Below are 15,509 nucleotides of genomic sequence, written 5' to 3'. Positions count from 1 at the left end.
GGCTACCTCTGGTGTTGCATGACGCAGGAATTATGACTAAAGCTTTTCTCAGAATCAAGACATTCAAAGGGTTTCTCTTTGGTGTGAGTCCTCTGGTGTTGCACCAGGTTGGAATTCTGGCTAAAACTTTTCCCACAGTCAGGACATTCAAAGGGTTTCTCTCCTGTGTGAGTCCTCTGGTGTTTCACCAGGTTGGAATTTTCACTAAAACCTTTCCCACAGACAGGGCATTCGTAGGGTTTCTCTCCTGTGTGAGTCCTCTGGTGGGTCACCAGTTTCGAATTATAACTAAAGTTTTTCCCACAATAAGGACATTCAAAGGGTTTTTCTCCTGTGTGAGTCCTCTGATATTTCACCAGATTTAAATTATGACTAAAGCTTTTCTGACAGTCAGGACATTCAAAGGGTTTCTCTTCTGTATGAATCCTCTGGTGTTGCACCAGATGGGAACTCTGAATAAAACTTTTCCCACAGTCAGGACATTCAAAGAGTTTCTCTCGTTTGTGAGTCCTCTGGTGTTTCACCAGGTTGGAAATATCACTAAAACGTTTCCCACAGTGAGGGCACTCAAAGGGTTTCTCTCCTGTGTGAGTCCTCTGGTGTTTAACAAGGTCGGAACTCTGACTAAATCTTTTCCCACAGTCAGGACATTCAAAGGATTTCTCTCCTGTGTGGGTCCTCTGGTGTTGCATCATGGTGGAATTCTGGGTAAAACGTTTCCCACAGTCAGGACATTCAAAGGGTTTCTCTCCTGTGTGAGTCCTCTGATGTTTCACCAGGCTGGAATTCTGGCCAAAACTTTTCCCACAGTCAGGACATTCAAAGGGTTTATCTCGTTTGTGAGTCCCCTGGTGTTTCACCAGGTTGGAAATATCATTAAAACCTTTCCCACAGTCAGGGCACTCAAAGGGTTTCTCTCCTGTGTGAATCCTCTGGTGTTTAACAAGGTCGGAACTCTGACTAAACCTTTCCCCACAGTCAGGACATTCAAAGGGTTTATCTCGTTTGTGAGTCCTCTGGTGTTTCACCAGGTTGGAATTATCACTAAAACTTTTCCCACAGTCAGGACATTCAAAAGGTTTCTCTCTTGTGTGAATCCTCTGATGTTGTACCAGGTTGGAATTATCACTAAAACTTTTCCCAGAGTCAGGACATTCAAAGGGTTTCTCTCCTATGTGAATACTTTGGTGTTGCATGTCTGAAATTATGACTACGCGTTTACACAGTCAGCACATTCAAATGTATCCTATTCTTTGCGAGTCTTGGGTGCTTCACCAGACTGGAATTCTCTCTTTGAAACCTTTCTCACAGAAAGGATGTTCAAATGGGGTTATTCCTGTGTGTGCGTCCTTTAGTGTCTCATGACCTGATAACTTCTATGGAAACGTTCACACCGTCTGCAGATATATTTTCTCCCTAATGTGTTTCTTGTGGTGTACCACCACCTTGCCATGCTCACTTAAGCACTTAGCACATTGGGAGCACTTTTGTGACTTCCCTCTTGTGTGGTTCCATGAATCACAAGGGAACTATTCTGACCAGTTTTTGCTGCATTGGGATAGTGTGTACGGCTTTTCTCCTGTCTAGCTCCTCATTGCAATCTCTTCTTTATCCACAATAGGCAAATTTATGACACTTTTCCACAAAAAATGTGGACAATGTTTAGTGGTGCTTTCATTCAAGCCGTTTTCTTCCTCACAGGGAGAAGCCTGCGTTCCTGTCTGCTCTAAGTGACTTTACTATTGACCTTTTCCTCCCACTGGCTTCCAAATATTTCACTTTTTTGCTGATTGAAAAATAATCTCCTTTGACTTTTCATGTAACCTTCAGTTCTTCATAATGTTTATTCAGGCTTGAAATCTTTCTTGATTTTCTCTCTCTTGTCTAACAGCTGCTGGAGGTGGAGGAGAAATGCATGGTTTTCTGAAAGAAAGTTCAAGGTTGATTCTTATTTTCAATTGTCCCGAGTGCTTTTATTGCCATCCTCTTTGTCTGTAAGGTACAAAGAAAAATAGAACTTTTATTGTTTATAAAATAGTTAGAGATGATATGAAAAAAGAGAAAAAGTATATACAGTGTTCCCTCGATTTTCGCGGGTTCGAACTTTGCGAAAACTCTATACCAGTGTTTTTCAACCAGTGTGCCGTGAGACATGGTCAGGTGTGCCGCGAAGCTCAGAGAGAGAAAGAAAGCAAGAGAGAGAAAGAGAACGAGAGAGAGAGAAAGAAAGCAAGAGAGAGAGAGAAAGAGAACAAGAGAAAGAAAGCAAGAGAGAGAGAAAGAGAGGGAGGGAAGGAGAGAGAGAGAAAGACATAGAGGGAGATAGGGAGGGAAAGAGAAAGAGCAAAAAAGAGAGGAAGGAAGAGAAAGAAAGAGGGATGGAGAGAGAGAAAGAAAGAGGAAGGAAGGGAGAGAAAGAGGGAGAGAGAAATAGAGCGAAAGGGAGGAAGGGAGAGAATTTTTTTGTCCAAACTTTTTTTAGCCCTCCCCGCCCCGCTCAATGTGCCCCAGGGTTTCGTAAATGTAAAAAATGTGCCGCGGCTCAAAAAAGGTTGAAAATCACTGCTCTATACCACGGTTTTTCAAAAATATTAATTAAAAAATACTTCACAGTTTTTCCCCCTGTACCACGGTTTTTCCCGCCTGATGACGTCATATGTCACTGCCAAACATTCATCCGCCTGTAATAAATATTTTTTTTAATAAACTTTAATAAATAAATATGGTGAGTAATAATCTAAGTGGTTGCTAAGGGAATAGGAAATCACAATTTAGGGGTTTAAAGTGCTAAGGGAAGGCTTGTGATACTGTTCGTAGCCAAAGTATTTACTTCCGCATCTCTACTTCCCGGAAATCCGACTTTCGTGGGTGGTCTCGGAACGCATCCCCCGCGAAAAGCGAGGGAACACTGTATTACAATGAAACAGCAAATACGTCCCAATACTAATCACTTACATTATTTAAGATTCATAGACGACTACCTAGATCCATGTTCAAATATCCATTCAAATTCACTTTCATAACTGGGTCAATCAAGAATTCTTAATAATGCAAGGGACTATCATCAAATATATCTTGAAGTGCTGGGGATAGATTATATAATTGTAGAAACCGTGTTTCCCTGAAAACAAGACAGGGGCCTGTCTCGTGGTGGGACACAATATGGGGTGGCAGGCAGGCGAGAGCTGGATGGCCATGAGATGAGCGTCTTACCAGTACTGGAGTTTGACAGCTTTGTGTGTCTGTTGGGTGGTCTCCATACAGAAAAAACCTTGCACAGCACAGAAACTCTTGCTGCGAGGAGTTGTTAATTGCTTGCCCTCGCGAGAATAGTTTCTGTATTTTTTGCCTCCTTCCTCCTAATTTTGTTGCGTGGGTCTATAACCTCTAATTTTCAACTTTCTTCCTAATTAATCGCTATAATTTATCTTCAAAAATAGTCATTATTTCTTATGCTTCTTGATTTTAGGCTGTATTTCTCCCACTCCTCAATTGGTATGCTTACTCACAATTTTTTTAATTCTATCATTTTTAGATGCCCTAAATTTTTAATTTCTTTCCCCCTTTCATACCTCTCTTCCAACTTTCTAACTTTTTAAAATTTTATTTTAACTCATTCTCCATATTTATAAAAATACTTGTCATTACTATTGCAATTATTACTATTATGATGATGATGATGTCAATACAACACAGCAAATCTATGCTAGATTTCGTATTTCATCACCAGTCGGGTGCTTCCCAAGCACCTAGGACTGCGTGATGTAGCGGCAAATTATGTTTGCCGATCCCAGTAAAGCAGCTTTTTGCAATTGACAGATTGAGATTTTGTCAATTCCGATGGTTTTCAAATGTCCGCTGAGATCCTTTGGCACTGCGCCCAGCGTGCCAAGTAACACTGGGATCACTTTCACTGGCTTATTCCAGAGTCGTTGCAGCTGCCTTCTCCGAAAACTTGATTAATTGATTAATAATATTTTAAATTCCCCATAACAAAAAATCCAACTTATAAATTATATAGACTTGTATAAATACCTTTAAGAACATTGATTAAACAGATCTTATAGCATTCCAAAAATATCACTAATCATCTGAATCCTTTCAATATTAAATCAGCTTTGTAATAATTGTTCAAATTATAGGCTGCTCAAAAAAATAAAGGGAACACTTAAAGAACACAATATAACTCCAAGTAAATCAAACTTCTATGAAATCAAACTGTCCACTTAGGAAGCGACACTGATTGACAATCAATTTCACGTGCTGTTGCGCACATTCAACTTTGTACAGAACAAAGTATTCAATGAGAATATTTCATTCATTCAGGTATAGGATGTGTTATTTGAGTGTTCCCTTTATTTTTTTGAGCAGTATATATCCTTCCAACAATAGAGCCTCAGTAGCGCTGTGGTAAGAGTACAGTACTGCTACTTCTGCTGATCACCGGCTGTCAGCAGTTTGGCAGATCGAATCTTAGTAGGCTCAAGGTTAACTCAGTCTTCCATTTTTTCAAGGTCGGTAAAATGAGGACCCAGATTGTTAGGAACAATATTCTTACTCTCTGTAAACTGCTTAGACAGGGGTGTAAAGCACTATGAAGCAGTATATAAGTCTAAATGCTATTGCTAAATGCTAATTGATCTACTATACTGTAGTCTAATTTATTTCCGTTCTTTTCTTTATTCTTTTTTGGTATCAACAGCAATATTTAATTCAATTAATTCAAAACTTAATTTAATTCAGTCCATCTTATAACAAACTAATGTAGAAACATAGAAACATAGAAGTCTGACGGCAGAAAAAGACCTCATGGTCCATCTAGTCTGCCCTTATACTATTTTCTGTATTTTATCTTAGGATGGATATATGTTTATCCCAGGCATGTTTAAATTCAGTTACTGTGAATTTATCTACCACATCTGCTGGAAGTTTGTTCCAAGGATCTACTACTCTTTCAGTAAAATAATATTTTCTCATGTTGCTTTTGATCTTTCCCCCAACTAACTTCAGATTGTGTCCCCTTGTTCTTGTGTTCACTTTCCTGTTAAAAACACTTCCCTCCTGGACCTTATTTAACCCTTTAATATATTTAAATCTTTCGATCATGTCCCCCCTTTTCTTTCTGTCCTCCAGACTATACAGATTGAGTTCATTAAGTCTTTCGTGATACGTTTTATGCTTAAGACCTTCCACCATTCAATTAACACAATTATTAACCTATAAAAAACCATTTAGCTAAAATAATTATTGCTGATTATACAAATTTATAAAAAAAACCTGATATTGTTAACACAATTAGGTATAATAAAATAATTCTTTTTAAAAATCTATGAAATTCCACTGTCAATCATCCCTTCTCTTTTAATGTCTCAAATATTCCATTATTATAAACATTTCCCTTCCAATCCTACGCTTTTAATCTTTTCTTTTTCTTTCTTTTATTTTTGTACCAATAACTTTTCCCCCAATTCCTTTTCTTCCTTTTGAATGTATTATTTGTGTAGGTATACTCAATAATTTAAAAAACACTAAAAACCCCATTATTAAAAGCAAACACACACACACAAACATTCCATGTATAAACTGTATAGGCCCGGGGGAGATGTGTCAGTTCCCCCATGCCTGACGACAGAGATGGGTCTTAAGAACTTTACGAAAGGCAAGGAGGGTGGGGGCAACTCTGATATCTGGGGGGAGTTGGTTCCAAAGGGTCGGGACCGCCACAGAGAAGGCTCTTCCCCTGGGTCCCGCCAAACAACATTGTTTAGTTGACGGGACCCGGAGAAGGCCAACTCTGTGGGACCTAACTGGTCGCTGGGATTCGTGCGGCAAAAGGCGGTCCCAGAGATATTCTGGTCCGGTGCCATGAAGGACTTTATAGGTCATAACCAACACTTTGAATTGTGACCGGAAACTGATCGGCAACCAATGCAGACTGCGGAGTGTTGGAGTGACATGGGCATATTTAGGAAAGCCCATGATAGCTCTCGCAGCTGCATTCTGCATGATCTGAAGTTTCCGAACACTTTTCAAAGGTAGCCCCATGTAGAGAGCGTTACAGTAGTCGAGCCTCAAGGTGATGAGGGCATGAGTGACTGTGAGCAGTGACTCCCGGTCCAAATAGGGCCGCAACTGGTGCACCAGGCGAACCTGGGCAAACGCCCCCCTTGCCACAGCTGAAAGATGTTTCTCTAATGTGAGCTGTGGATCGAGGAGGACGCCCAAGTTGCGGACCCTCTCTGAGGGGGTTAGTGATTCCCCCCCCAGGGTAATGGACGGACAGATGGAGTTGTCCTTGGGGGGCAAAACCCACAGACACTCCATCTTATCCGGGTTCAGCTTGAGTCTGTTGACACCCATCCAGACCCCAACAGCCTCCAGGCACCGTCCTGGAGGCTGTAATAATCTTGTTCTTATTTTTCTTCATCTTCATTTCCCATCATTGTTAATTCTAAGTGTTCCTTATTAAAGTCCAAAAAACAATTTTTAAAATCTTCATAAATGTATTTTGACATCCCAGCCAGTTCTTCATAAACACACACACATCCATTTTGTTAAATTCACAATTCACAAAGTTCACAAAAATTGTATTGAATATCAAGTCCATATTGTCTCTTTATCAATCCAGTAAACAAAGCTCAAAAAATAAAGGGAACATTCAAATAATACATCTTAGATCTGAATGAATGAAATATTCTCATTGAATAATTTGTTCAGTACAAAGTTGAATGGGCTGGCAACAAAATGAAATTGATTGTCAACCAGTGTTGCTTCCTAAGTGAACAGTTTGATTTCACAGAAGTTTGAGTTCCTTGGAGTTATATTCTGTGGTTTAAGTGTTCCCTTTATTTTTTTGAGCAATATATTTCAATCCAGTCCAATCCAGTCCATTTCAAAAGTTCTCTTATCTTCTGTCATCAAAACATTGCACCATCAAACACAATAGCAAGTTACACACTGCTTTTAAATTCTTTCAAACTCCGAAATATCTTTTTCTAGTCAAGGTCAGTCTCCAGCTGTCAACATAAACATGCTTCCATAAAGTGTTACATTGTCAATTCCCAATATAACGAGGCAACCTTTAAAAAAAAAAAAAAGTCTCTGTATTTTAAATCCACTTAACACCTATAAAATGTTTCCTTCAAATTCTTATTTATTCCAGTCAATTTAACTTCCACCAGGCCAGTTGTAAGGAAATCCTCAAAATTGGGCTTTTAATCCTGCTCCTTTAAGTCTATGATCTTTCCAGTTGCTAGATATCCACTCATTCCATTTTGAAACCACTTGTTTCCCTTTAAGTTTTAATTTTCTTCTTTTAATCATTAAATCGGCCAAACACTCACCAGCTTCAGCAATTCTTCATCTCTCTCCAGCACAGACGCTTAGATCTTGTCATCCAGGCAATCCACAATTTCTTCAGTCCATCAATTCGATTGTGGTCATCCCAGTTAATGACAGGGTCCTCTTCCTCAGCTGCTGACTGAGAGGCTGGTGCTGGCTCCCTGGGGGGGGTGTGCAAGCCCCCCCAATCACCGACTGGTGCCTCTCTTTGGCAGATCTGACCTGGTTCCTGTCAGTTTCAAGTCTCCGAACAGCTGGGATTTGGGGCTTCGCCATGGTTTAATGCCAGAACATGGCCTGCTTCTCTCTTTGCCCTACTTAGCACCCGAAGTGAGTTTTTCCTCCCCACTGACTTCCAGATACAGTGATACCTTGTTTTACAAACTTAATTGGTTCCGGGACAAGGTTCTTAAGGTGAAAAGTTTGTAAGACGAAACAATGTTTCCCATAGGAATCAATGAAAAAGCGATTAATGCGTGAAAGCCCAAAATTCACCCCTTTCGCTGGCAATGGACATCCGGAGGTGGGGTTTCCCAGCGAGGGGAGCCTCAGTGAAATCGCAGCATAGCAAACACACCGAAGTCCTTGAAACCCCACCTCCGGACCTCTGTGTTTTTGTGATGCTGCGATTTCACTGAGGCTGCCCTCGCTGGGAAACCCCACCTCCGGACTTGCGTTGCCAGCGAAGCGCCTGTTTTTACGCTGCTGGGATTCCCCTGCAGCATCACAAAAACATGGAAGTCCGGAGGTGGGGTTTCCTATGGAGGGGAGCCTCAGGAGAATCCCAGCAGTGCAAAAATGGGTGCTTCGCTGGCAACAGAAGTCCGGAGATGGGGCATCCCAGCGGCGGCGGTGGGTTTGTAAGGTGAAAATAGTTTGTAAGGAGAGGCAAAAAAATCTTAAACCCCAGGTTTGTATCTCAAAAAGTTTGTATGACGAGGCGTTTGTAAGACGAGGTATCACTGGATTTCTTTCTGAATAAAAAATTATCTCCCTTGTTTTTTCTTGTAATGTATCCTTGAGTTTTCCATACTCTACTTTTTTCCAATCCAAATTCTCTTAATTTTCCTCTCCTTTAAGTTTCCGGTTCCGGAGAAGCAGCAAGGAGGAGGGTGAAAGCTGCAGCTCCTCTGGACTACAGCATAACATCTCAAATATTTATTTATTTATTTTATTTATTGGATTTGTATGCCGCCCCTCTCCGTAGACTCGGGGCGGCTAACAACAGTAATAAAAAACATCATATAAATCCAATACTAAAACAACTAAAAAACCCTTATTGTAAAAGCAAACATCCCTACAAACAAGCATACCATGCATAAATTGTAAAGGCCTAGGGGGAAAGAATATCTCAGTTCCCCCATGCCTGACGGCAGAGGTGGGTTTTAAGGAGCTTAGGAAAGGCAAGGAGGGTGGGGGCAATTCCAATCTCCGGGGGGAGTTGGTTCCAGAGGGCCGGGGCCGCCACAGAGAAGGCTTTTCCCCTGGGCCCTGCCAAACGACATTGTTTTGTTGACGGGACCTGGAGAAGACCAACTCTGTGGGACTTAACCGGTCACTGGGTGTATCAGTTGGACCCGGCAATTTTGTTCTAGATTTCCGGGGAGGCAAAGTGTCTCTGCCTCTGAAGATCCCCGACTCAGCAGTGTCCCTGGTGATAAGAGCTGTACGGGTCGTGGACGCGCCTGGAGTCAGCTGAGACGCGGTACAATGGCGTCCACCATTTGGCACTGAGTCACGCTGTCGGGGGTGAGCAAGAAAGTGAAAGACTGCGAATGCCAGGGAGAGGTAGCCAACCGAGCCCCCCGAGAAAACTGAGAAAATTAGCCAATTCGAGCTAAACTCGAGGGGGTCTCCTAATCTCGAGGGATCTGAGTAACAATCTCGGAACATGTGGACCAGAAGGGGAAAAACAAGAGGCGAGAGTGCGGACCAGAAAGCGAGGGGCGAGAAGGGCGAGAGAAGATCAACGCCTGAGAGTGCCATGCTTCCATCGGATGGACCCAGGACACTGAGGAGCTATATGGTGGGAGTGCCCGGCGCCGGAAGGTCTATCAGATGGAGAAACGTGAAGGAAGAGGCCGATGAGAGGAAGGAGGAGACCGAGGTGCACTCTACTGAGACCACATGGAGTTCGTATTGAGGCTATATGGTGTTGCTGAAGGACTGGAGGGTTGGAAATGCTGCCCGAGAACAACGGAGATACTGAGAGACCATCAGATCGAACAACAAGAGCCAGGGAGTGCCGTAAGAGTGGAGGAGCAAAAATGACAGCTGATCCAGAGAAAAGACCTGAGACTGCCAGCAGGTGGCAGCAGCCAGCACCAAAGAGCCTGGGGGACAAAGTTATTAAGCCCAGGACTGAGACACTCCCCCCTGAACATTGAATTTACTCTTTTTATAACTTGGTGTTTTTATTGCTGACTTGATTGACTAATGAATTCAACTACCTCCTATATTTTTAACATTTTATAATTTTTTTATAATTTTTAAATAATATTTAATAATTAATACATTTATTGCTGCCAAATTTAGAGAGTAATCTAGAGTATTCTGGCATTTTAGTATTGATTATTAATGGGATTTTATTTTATAGAGGTTTTAGTAATTTATGTTTTAGCTAATTTATTGGGGAGAGTTTTTAATGATGGATGGTTGGGATGGGTGGGAAGGTATGCATGGAATGAATAATTGTGGTGGTTGGGATGTTATGTATGAGGCAAATGGAAATAGTATAAATGAGAATAGTCCGCCTGGTGATGGAGAGGCAGGAGGAATGGGGGTGTCTATCTCTGTGGTGGCGGAGGGCCAGAATATTCCGGTCCTGCTGGGCAGAGGCAGATATGGAGGGGGGCATGGGGTGAGCCATTCTGGGGGAAGAAGGGATCGCTGCTTGAATGTGATCCCTTGTTCCGGCCCCATGAGCTCAATTCGGGGTACTGGTGACGAGTGTAATCTGGGCACTGGGCTCAGGCTGCTGCTACTCAATGCCAGGTCGGTGGTAAATAAAATTCTCCTTATCCGAGATCTGATCCTGGATGAGGAAGCCGACCTGGTATGTGTGACTGAAACCTGGCTGGGACCGGAGGGAGGAGTTCCTCTCTCTGAAATTTGCCCAGCCGGGTTTCAGGTATGGCATCAGCTGCAGCCCCAAGGAATAGGGGGGAGAAGTGGCTATTATAGCCAAAGAGACTATTTGCCTACATAGACTCATTGCTGCCGAGATTGCAGGTTGTGAGTCCCTCCTGGTGAAGTTGGACTTAGTGGTTCAGGTGGGATTGTTGCTCACGTACCTGCCTCCCAGTTGCGTGTCAACAGCCCTGCCTTTGCTGCTCAAGGAGGTGGTCGGGTTGGCGGTGGAGTTCCCTGGGTTAACACAGGAGTTCATGGCCACCATGACAGCCATGGAACTGACTCAAGTAGTTCAGGGTCCGACTCACGAGGGGGGACACGCACCGGACATGATATTTCTCTCGGAGCAATTGAGTAATGGCCTGAGATTAAGGGGCCTAGATGCGTTGCCTTTGTCACGGTCAGACCATTTTCTACTACGGCTTGACTTTGTGACTGCAATCCTCCCCCGCAGGGAGATGGAACCGATTAGATGGTTCTGCCACAGACGTCTGATGGACCCAGAGGGTTTTCAGAGGACGCTTGGGGTTTTACCAGATTCACTCGTCCACAGCTCGGCGGAGTCTCTTGCTGTGGCCTGGAATAGGGATGCGACAGAGGCTCTTGACCGAATTGCGCCGTTGTGACCTCTCTGTGGCACTAGACCCTGGAGAGCCCCTTGGTTCACCGAGGAACTCCAGGAGTTGAAACGCCAGAAGAGACATCTAGAGAAGCGGTGGAGGAAAAGTAAATCCGAATCCGATCGAACACTTGTAAGAGCTCATATTAAACTTGCAAAGTGGTGCTCAATGTTGTCTGGTGGGCCTCAGGGGAAGAGCCTTCCCTGTGGTGGCCCTGGCCCTCTGGAATCAACTCCCCCCAGAGATTAGAACTGCCCCCACCCTCCTTGTCTTTCGTAAATTGCTTAAGACCCAGCTATATCGCAAGGCATGGGGGAGTTGAGATAACCCCCCCCCAGGCTTATATAGTTATATAGTTTATGTATGGTATGCTTGTATTGTATGGTTTTAATGTTGGGTTTTAGATGTTTTTTAAATATTAGTGTCAGGCTGAAGCCTTCATGTGGAATTAGAGAGTTTGGCTTGACACAGCACAAGGGGGGATGGGAGGGGTAGTGAGTAGTCAGAGGGGAAAGTTACTAGAAACAACCAAAGATTCCTTTCTCCAAGCCAAGGTCACCGTTTCTTCTGCCTCAACTGAAGAGAAGAGGAAGTTGATAAGCCCTTGCACACAGACTGACTCTCGTGATGAACTTGTCGGTGTTGGGGATGTAAGATGGACCTTAACCTAGGTGGGATTCAAGGAACTATTTAGAATTGGAATGGGACTTGATTTATTTCTCAGGTGCTATTTAGAACGCTGACAATTAGATTTGTTATATTGTACTATTGTTGTTGTGAGCCGCCCCGAGTCTGCGGAGAGGGGCAGCATACAAATCTGATAAATAATAATAACTGAATTTAAACATGCCTGGGATAAACATATATCCATCCTAAGATAAAATACAGAAAATAGTATAAGGGCAGACTAGATGGACCATGAGGTCTTTTTCTGCCGTCAGTCTTCTATGTTTCTATGTTTGAGAGGTGTACTGTCCTGGTCAAACTCCCCACTTCACCTGGCAAGTGCTGATCTTATCACAAAAGCCTTTTTCTCTCATGGGGCCCAACACCTCTCTGTGTCTGTGAGTTTGTGGGAGGTGTAGGCATAGGGCTGTAGTTTTCCTTGGCTATTTCTTTGGAGTAGATTCAAAGAAAAGAGTAACGTTATCAAGTTCCCCCAAAATAAGACATCCCCTGATAATAAGCCCAATCGGGCTTTTGAGTGCATGGCCATAAGGCCATTTTGGGATTCAAAAATATGTAAGACAGATCTTATTTTCATTGTAAGACAGATCTTATGTAATTGTTTATAAAATTGTTGTAGATATGAAAAAAATGAAAAAATGAAAAAGCATATGTGCCACGATGTTAGAATAACCTCTTACATAAATCATGATTGATTTGACACATGGAATACAACCAAGGTCCAAGTTCAAATTGTTGATTTGAGTAAATCACAAATTCTTATAGTGCACGTTGTGGTTAGCTCTGGCCCTGCTCCTGCCCCCAAGGACTGTGGGTGTGAGGGAGACATCCACATGCTGCAGGCCTGTTTTGCCCCCGATGGAATCTGATGATGAAGGTGCCTCTGACCAAGAAGACATGAGTGACAGGGAGGAGGAGAGTGTGGCAGACAGCTCAGAAGGAGATCAATTATCTAGCTCCTGCTTGGATTCAGAACAAGAGTTAATGATACAGCCATGCATGCGGAGAGCGATGCATAGGCAACAACAATTGAGAGATTATTATCAAAGAAAATGAGGCCACCTGTGGTTGGGTGGGGCTGTGGTAATTAGTGAGGCTGCTATAAATAGCAGCCTGTGGGTTTGGCCATTGTGGAGGATTATCTGATCCTTGTGTTTCATGACTGCTTTACTGACTTTGACCTTTTGTGTGCTGATTTTCCCCCGCTTTGAACCTAAACCAGAGCAAAGTGTGTTTCACTTTGTGAAAGAAGAAGGACTGTGAATTGCCTCACAGCTGCAAGCTAAGTATCACAGAACTGATAAGGGACTTGTACCAATTACCAGTTTGTTTGGAGACCAGTGCTCTTTGCTATACCAAAAGAGGGCTTGGTTTAAGTGAATTTTCATTATAAAGAACATTGTTTTGAATTTTCAAACGTGTGTGTGTCTGAAATTTGTACCTGTGAATTTTCGGGAGGAGTGTACCAGAGAGCCCGACAAAACAGTACAAAGCCAAATATATAACTCATTTTCCTCATCTCCAAATATGGGCAGAAAATACTCTCCACAACCACTCCAGTGACATTCCAATTCAACCATAAGTCAACAGAACTACATATATATGTAGGAAAGTAAGCAGTGAAGTACCCCAAGGCTCTATGTTAGTCTCAGTATTCTTCAGTATCTTCATAAACAATTTCAATTAATGACTAGAAGGGGAACTCATTGTTTGTTTGTTTGAATTTATATGCCACCCAACTCCCAGAGGACAATTTGGAGAAAACACTAAATTGGTAGGAATAGCTAACACCCCAAGAGACAAACTCAACATATACAAGAATCTTGATAAAATTTAAACACTGGGCCCTTTCCAACAAAATGAAATTTAGTGGAGAAAAAAAAGAGGCTGTACACTTAATCAAGAAAAACCAAATGGCAAGGTACAGAATAGGTACAAACTCGCTCAAAAGCAGTAACTGTGAGATGCATCTCGAAGTCCTACCATAGTGATCAATCAACTAAAAAAAGCCAACAGTGTGATGCAGTGGCCACAAAAGCTAATGCAATCCTAGGCTGCCTTAACAGAGGGCTGGAATGAAGATCATGTGAAGTGTTAGTTTAATGCTTTGGTAAAATCACACTTGGATTACTGCAACTAGTTTTAGTTGCCATGTTTTTAAAAAGGTGTAGAGAAACTATAAAGCAGTGGTTCCCAACCTATATTTGGCCATGCGGCACCAAAGCATCTCTAAAGTCCTGATGCCCCACAACCCCTATGACATATAATTGTTACTATTCAAAAAGTGAACTCCTACTCAGGAGGAGGAAGCCTAAAAGACCATTAACTTGGTTTAAACAAGGTTCCAATTGCCCCCATTAAAAAGCAAATTGCCCCCCTCTGTGGGGTGTGGGCAATTTTTCTAACACTCTGCCATTAAGAGTGCAGAAAAGACCAATAGGGGCTGAAGGCTAAAACATATAAAGAAGGGTTACAGGAATCCAGTATGTCTAGTCAAGTGAAAGGAAGGACTAGGGGTGACATGACAGTAATGCTCCAATTGTTGAGGGGTCAAGAAGAAGGGAGTCAATTTATTTTGCAATACACCAGAAGACAAGACAAGAAGCTGTGGGTGGAAACTAATCCAGGAGAGAAGCAGCCCACAACTAATGAGAATGTTCCTGACACTGAGAACAATTAACCAATTGCCTGCAATGATATTGGGTCTCCTGCTTGAGCAGGGTGTCAAAATAGAAGCTTGCAAGGTTCCTTCCAACTCTCTCACAAACCCCCAGTGATGGAGCAGCCACAACCTCTGCAGGGAAGCCATTCCCAAAGAATCAACCTTAACTTGAAAGAGACATTTTCAATCTTCCCACCATTAGAAAACTGCAGCCCCCACTTTCACAGCGTGCAGCACCAGTGGGCTTAAATTTGGGCAGGAGGGGAACCTGCAGCAGCAGCAGCAGCAGAAGCTGACATGCTCAATCCCAGTTGCTTCTCTGCTTCCAGGCCGTGGAAGAAAAACAAACAGCCCGACTTGCTCCCGGATTCTCCCCCCACCTGCCCTCGACTCACTTTCCAGCTGCTGCTTCGATCCTCGGAAGAGCACAAAAGCCGCTCTACAGGACACCTTCCTCCCATGAGTCTTCCGGAAGAGGAAGTTCTTCTGACTTTCTTTTCTCCTCCTACCCTTTCTAGCAATTCAGTATTCGATGGTTTTAACTCCTCCATTATGCACATTTCAGGCACAGATGTTGCCTATCTGACTTTCATCTCCTGATAGCGGTAGAAAAACACTCTTGTCCCTTTGCTTCCTAAGGGGCTTGCAATATGTTTTCACTGTATAAATGCTACCAAATCGTTTTTCACTTCTAGCAACTGACCTTTGCAAGTGAGTCCACGGAAATAGTGAAATATAATACTACGTAGTTTACGAAAATTAGATATTTGCTGAGCCCTAAACGTTTATGAAGATTTGAAGAATGACACAATCATCTTTATTAAGCGTGACTCTCAGTAGAAATCAAAACTCTCTACATCCCAAAACATCAAGACTGATTTTCCATGGCTCCCAAGGATTTATTACATGGGAGCAGGGCCACCATCAGGAATTTTGGGGCCCCATACAGCCTAAGTGTCTGGGGGCCCCCCCGGCCATTTTAAAACTACTGCCCCCCCAAATCCGGTGCCCTGCCCACCATGGCCACACACCCTGGGCAAGCCCTCCCCCGGCCCTCTGAGGTCAAA

At 42.9% G+C, this 15,509-nt stretch overlaps 1 protein-coding gene across 1 annotated transcript; it reads right to left on the bottom strand.

The window, feature by feature from the left end:
- On the bottom strand, positions 1 to 14,902 carry LOC139160001 (zinc finger and SCAN domain-containing protein 2-like). The gene is made up of 2 exons (XM_070737492.1): positions 14,838 to 14,902; positions 1 to 1,992 (listed from the first exon to the last, which is right to left on the bottom strand). The coding sequence occupies exon 2, from the start codon at positions 1,194 to 1,196 to the stop codon at positions 3 to 5; it is 1,194 nt and encodes a 397-aa protein (XP_070593593.1). The 5' UTR covers positions 1,197 to 1,992; positions 14,838 to 14,902; the 3' UTR covers positions 1 to 2.
- Between the last annotated feature and the right edge of the window lie 607 nt (positions 14,903 to 15,509).

Source organism: Erythrolamprus reginae, chromosome 2 (genome assembly GCF_031021105.1).
Source record: "Erythrolamprus reginae isolate rEryReg1 chromosome 2, rEryReg1.hap1, whole genome shotgun sequence".
Classification (NCBI taxonomy): Eukaryota; Metazoa; Chordata; class Lepidosauria; order Squamata; family Dipsadidae; genus Erythrolamprus; species Erythrolamprus reginae.
Note: the sequence above shows the minus strand (reverse complement) of the source record. Positions and strands in the feature narration are given on the sequence as shown.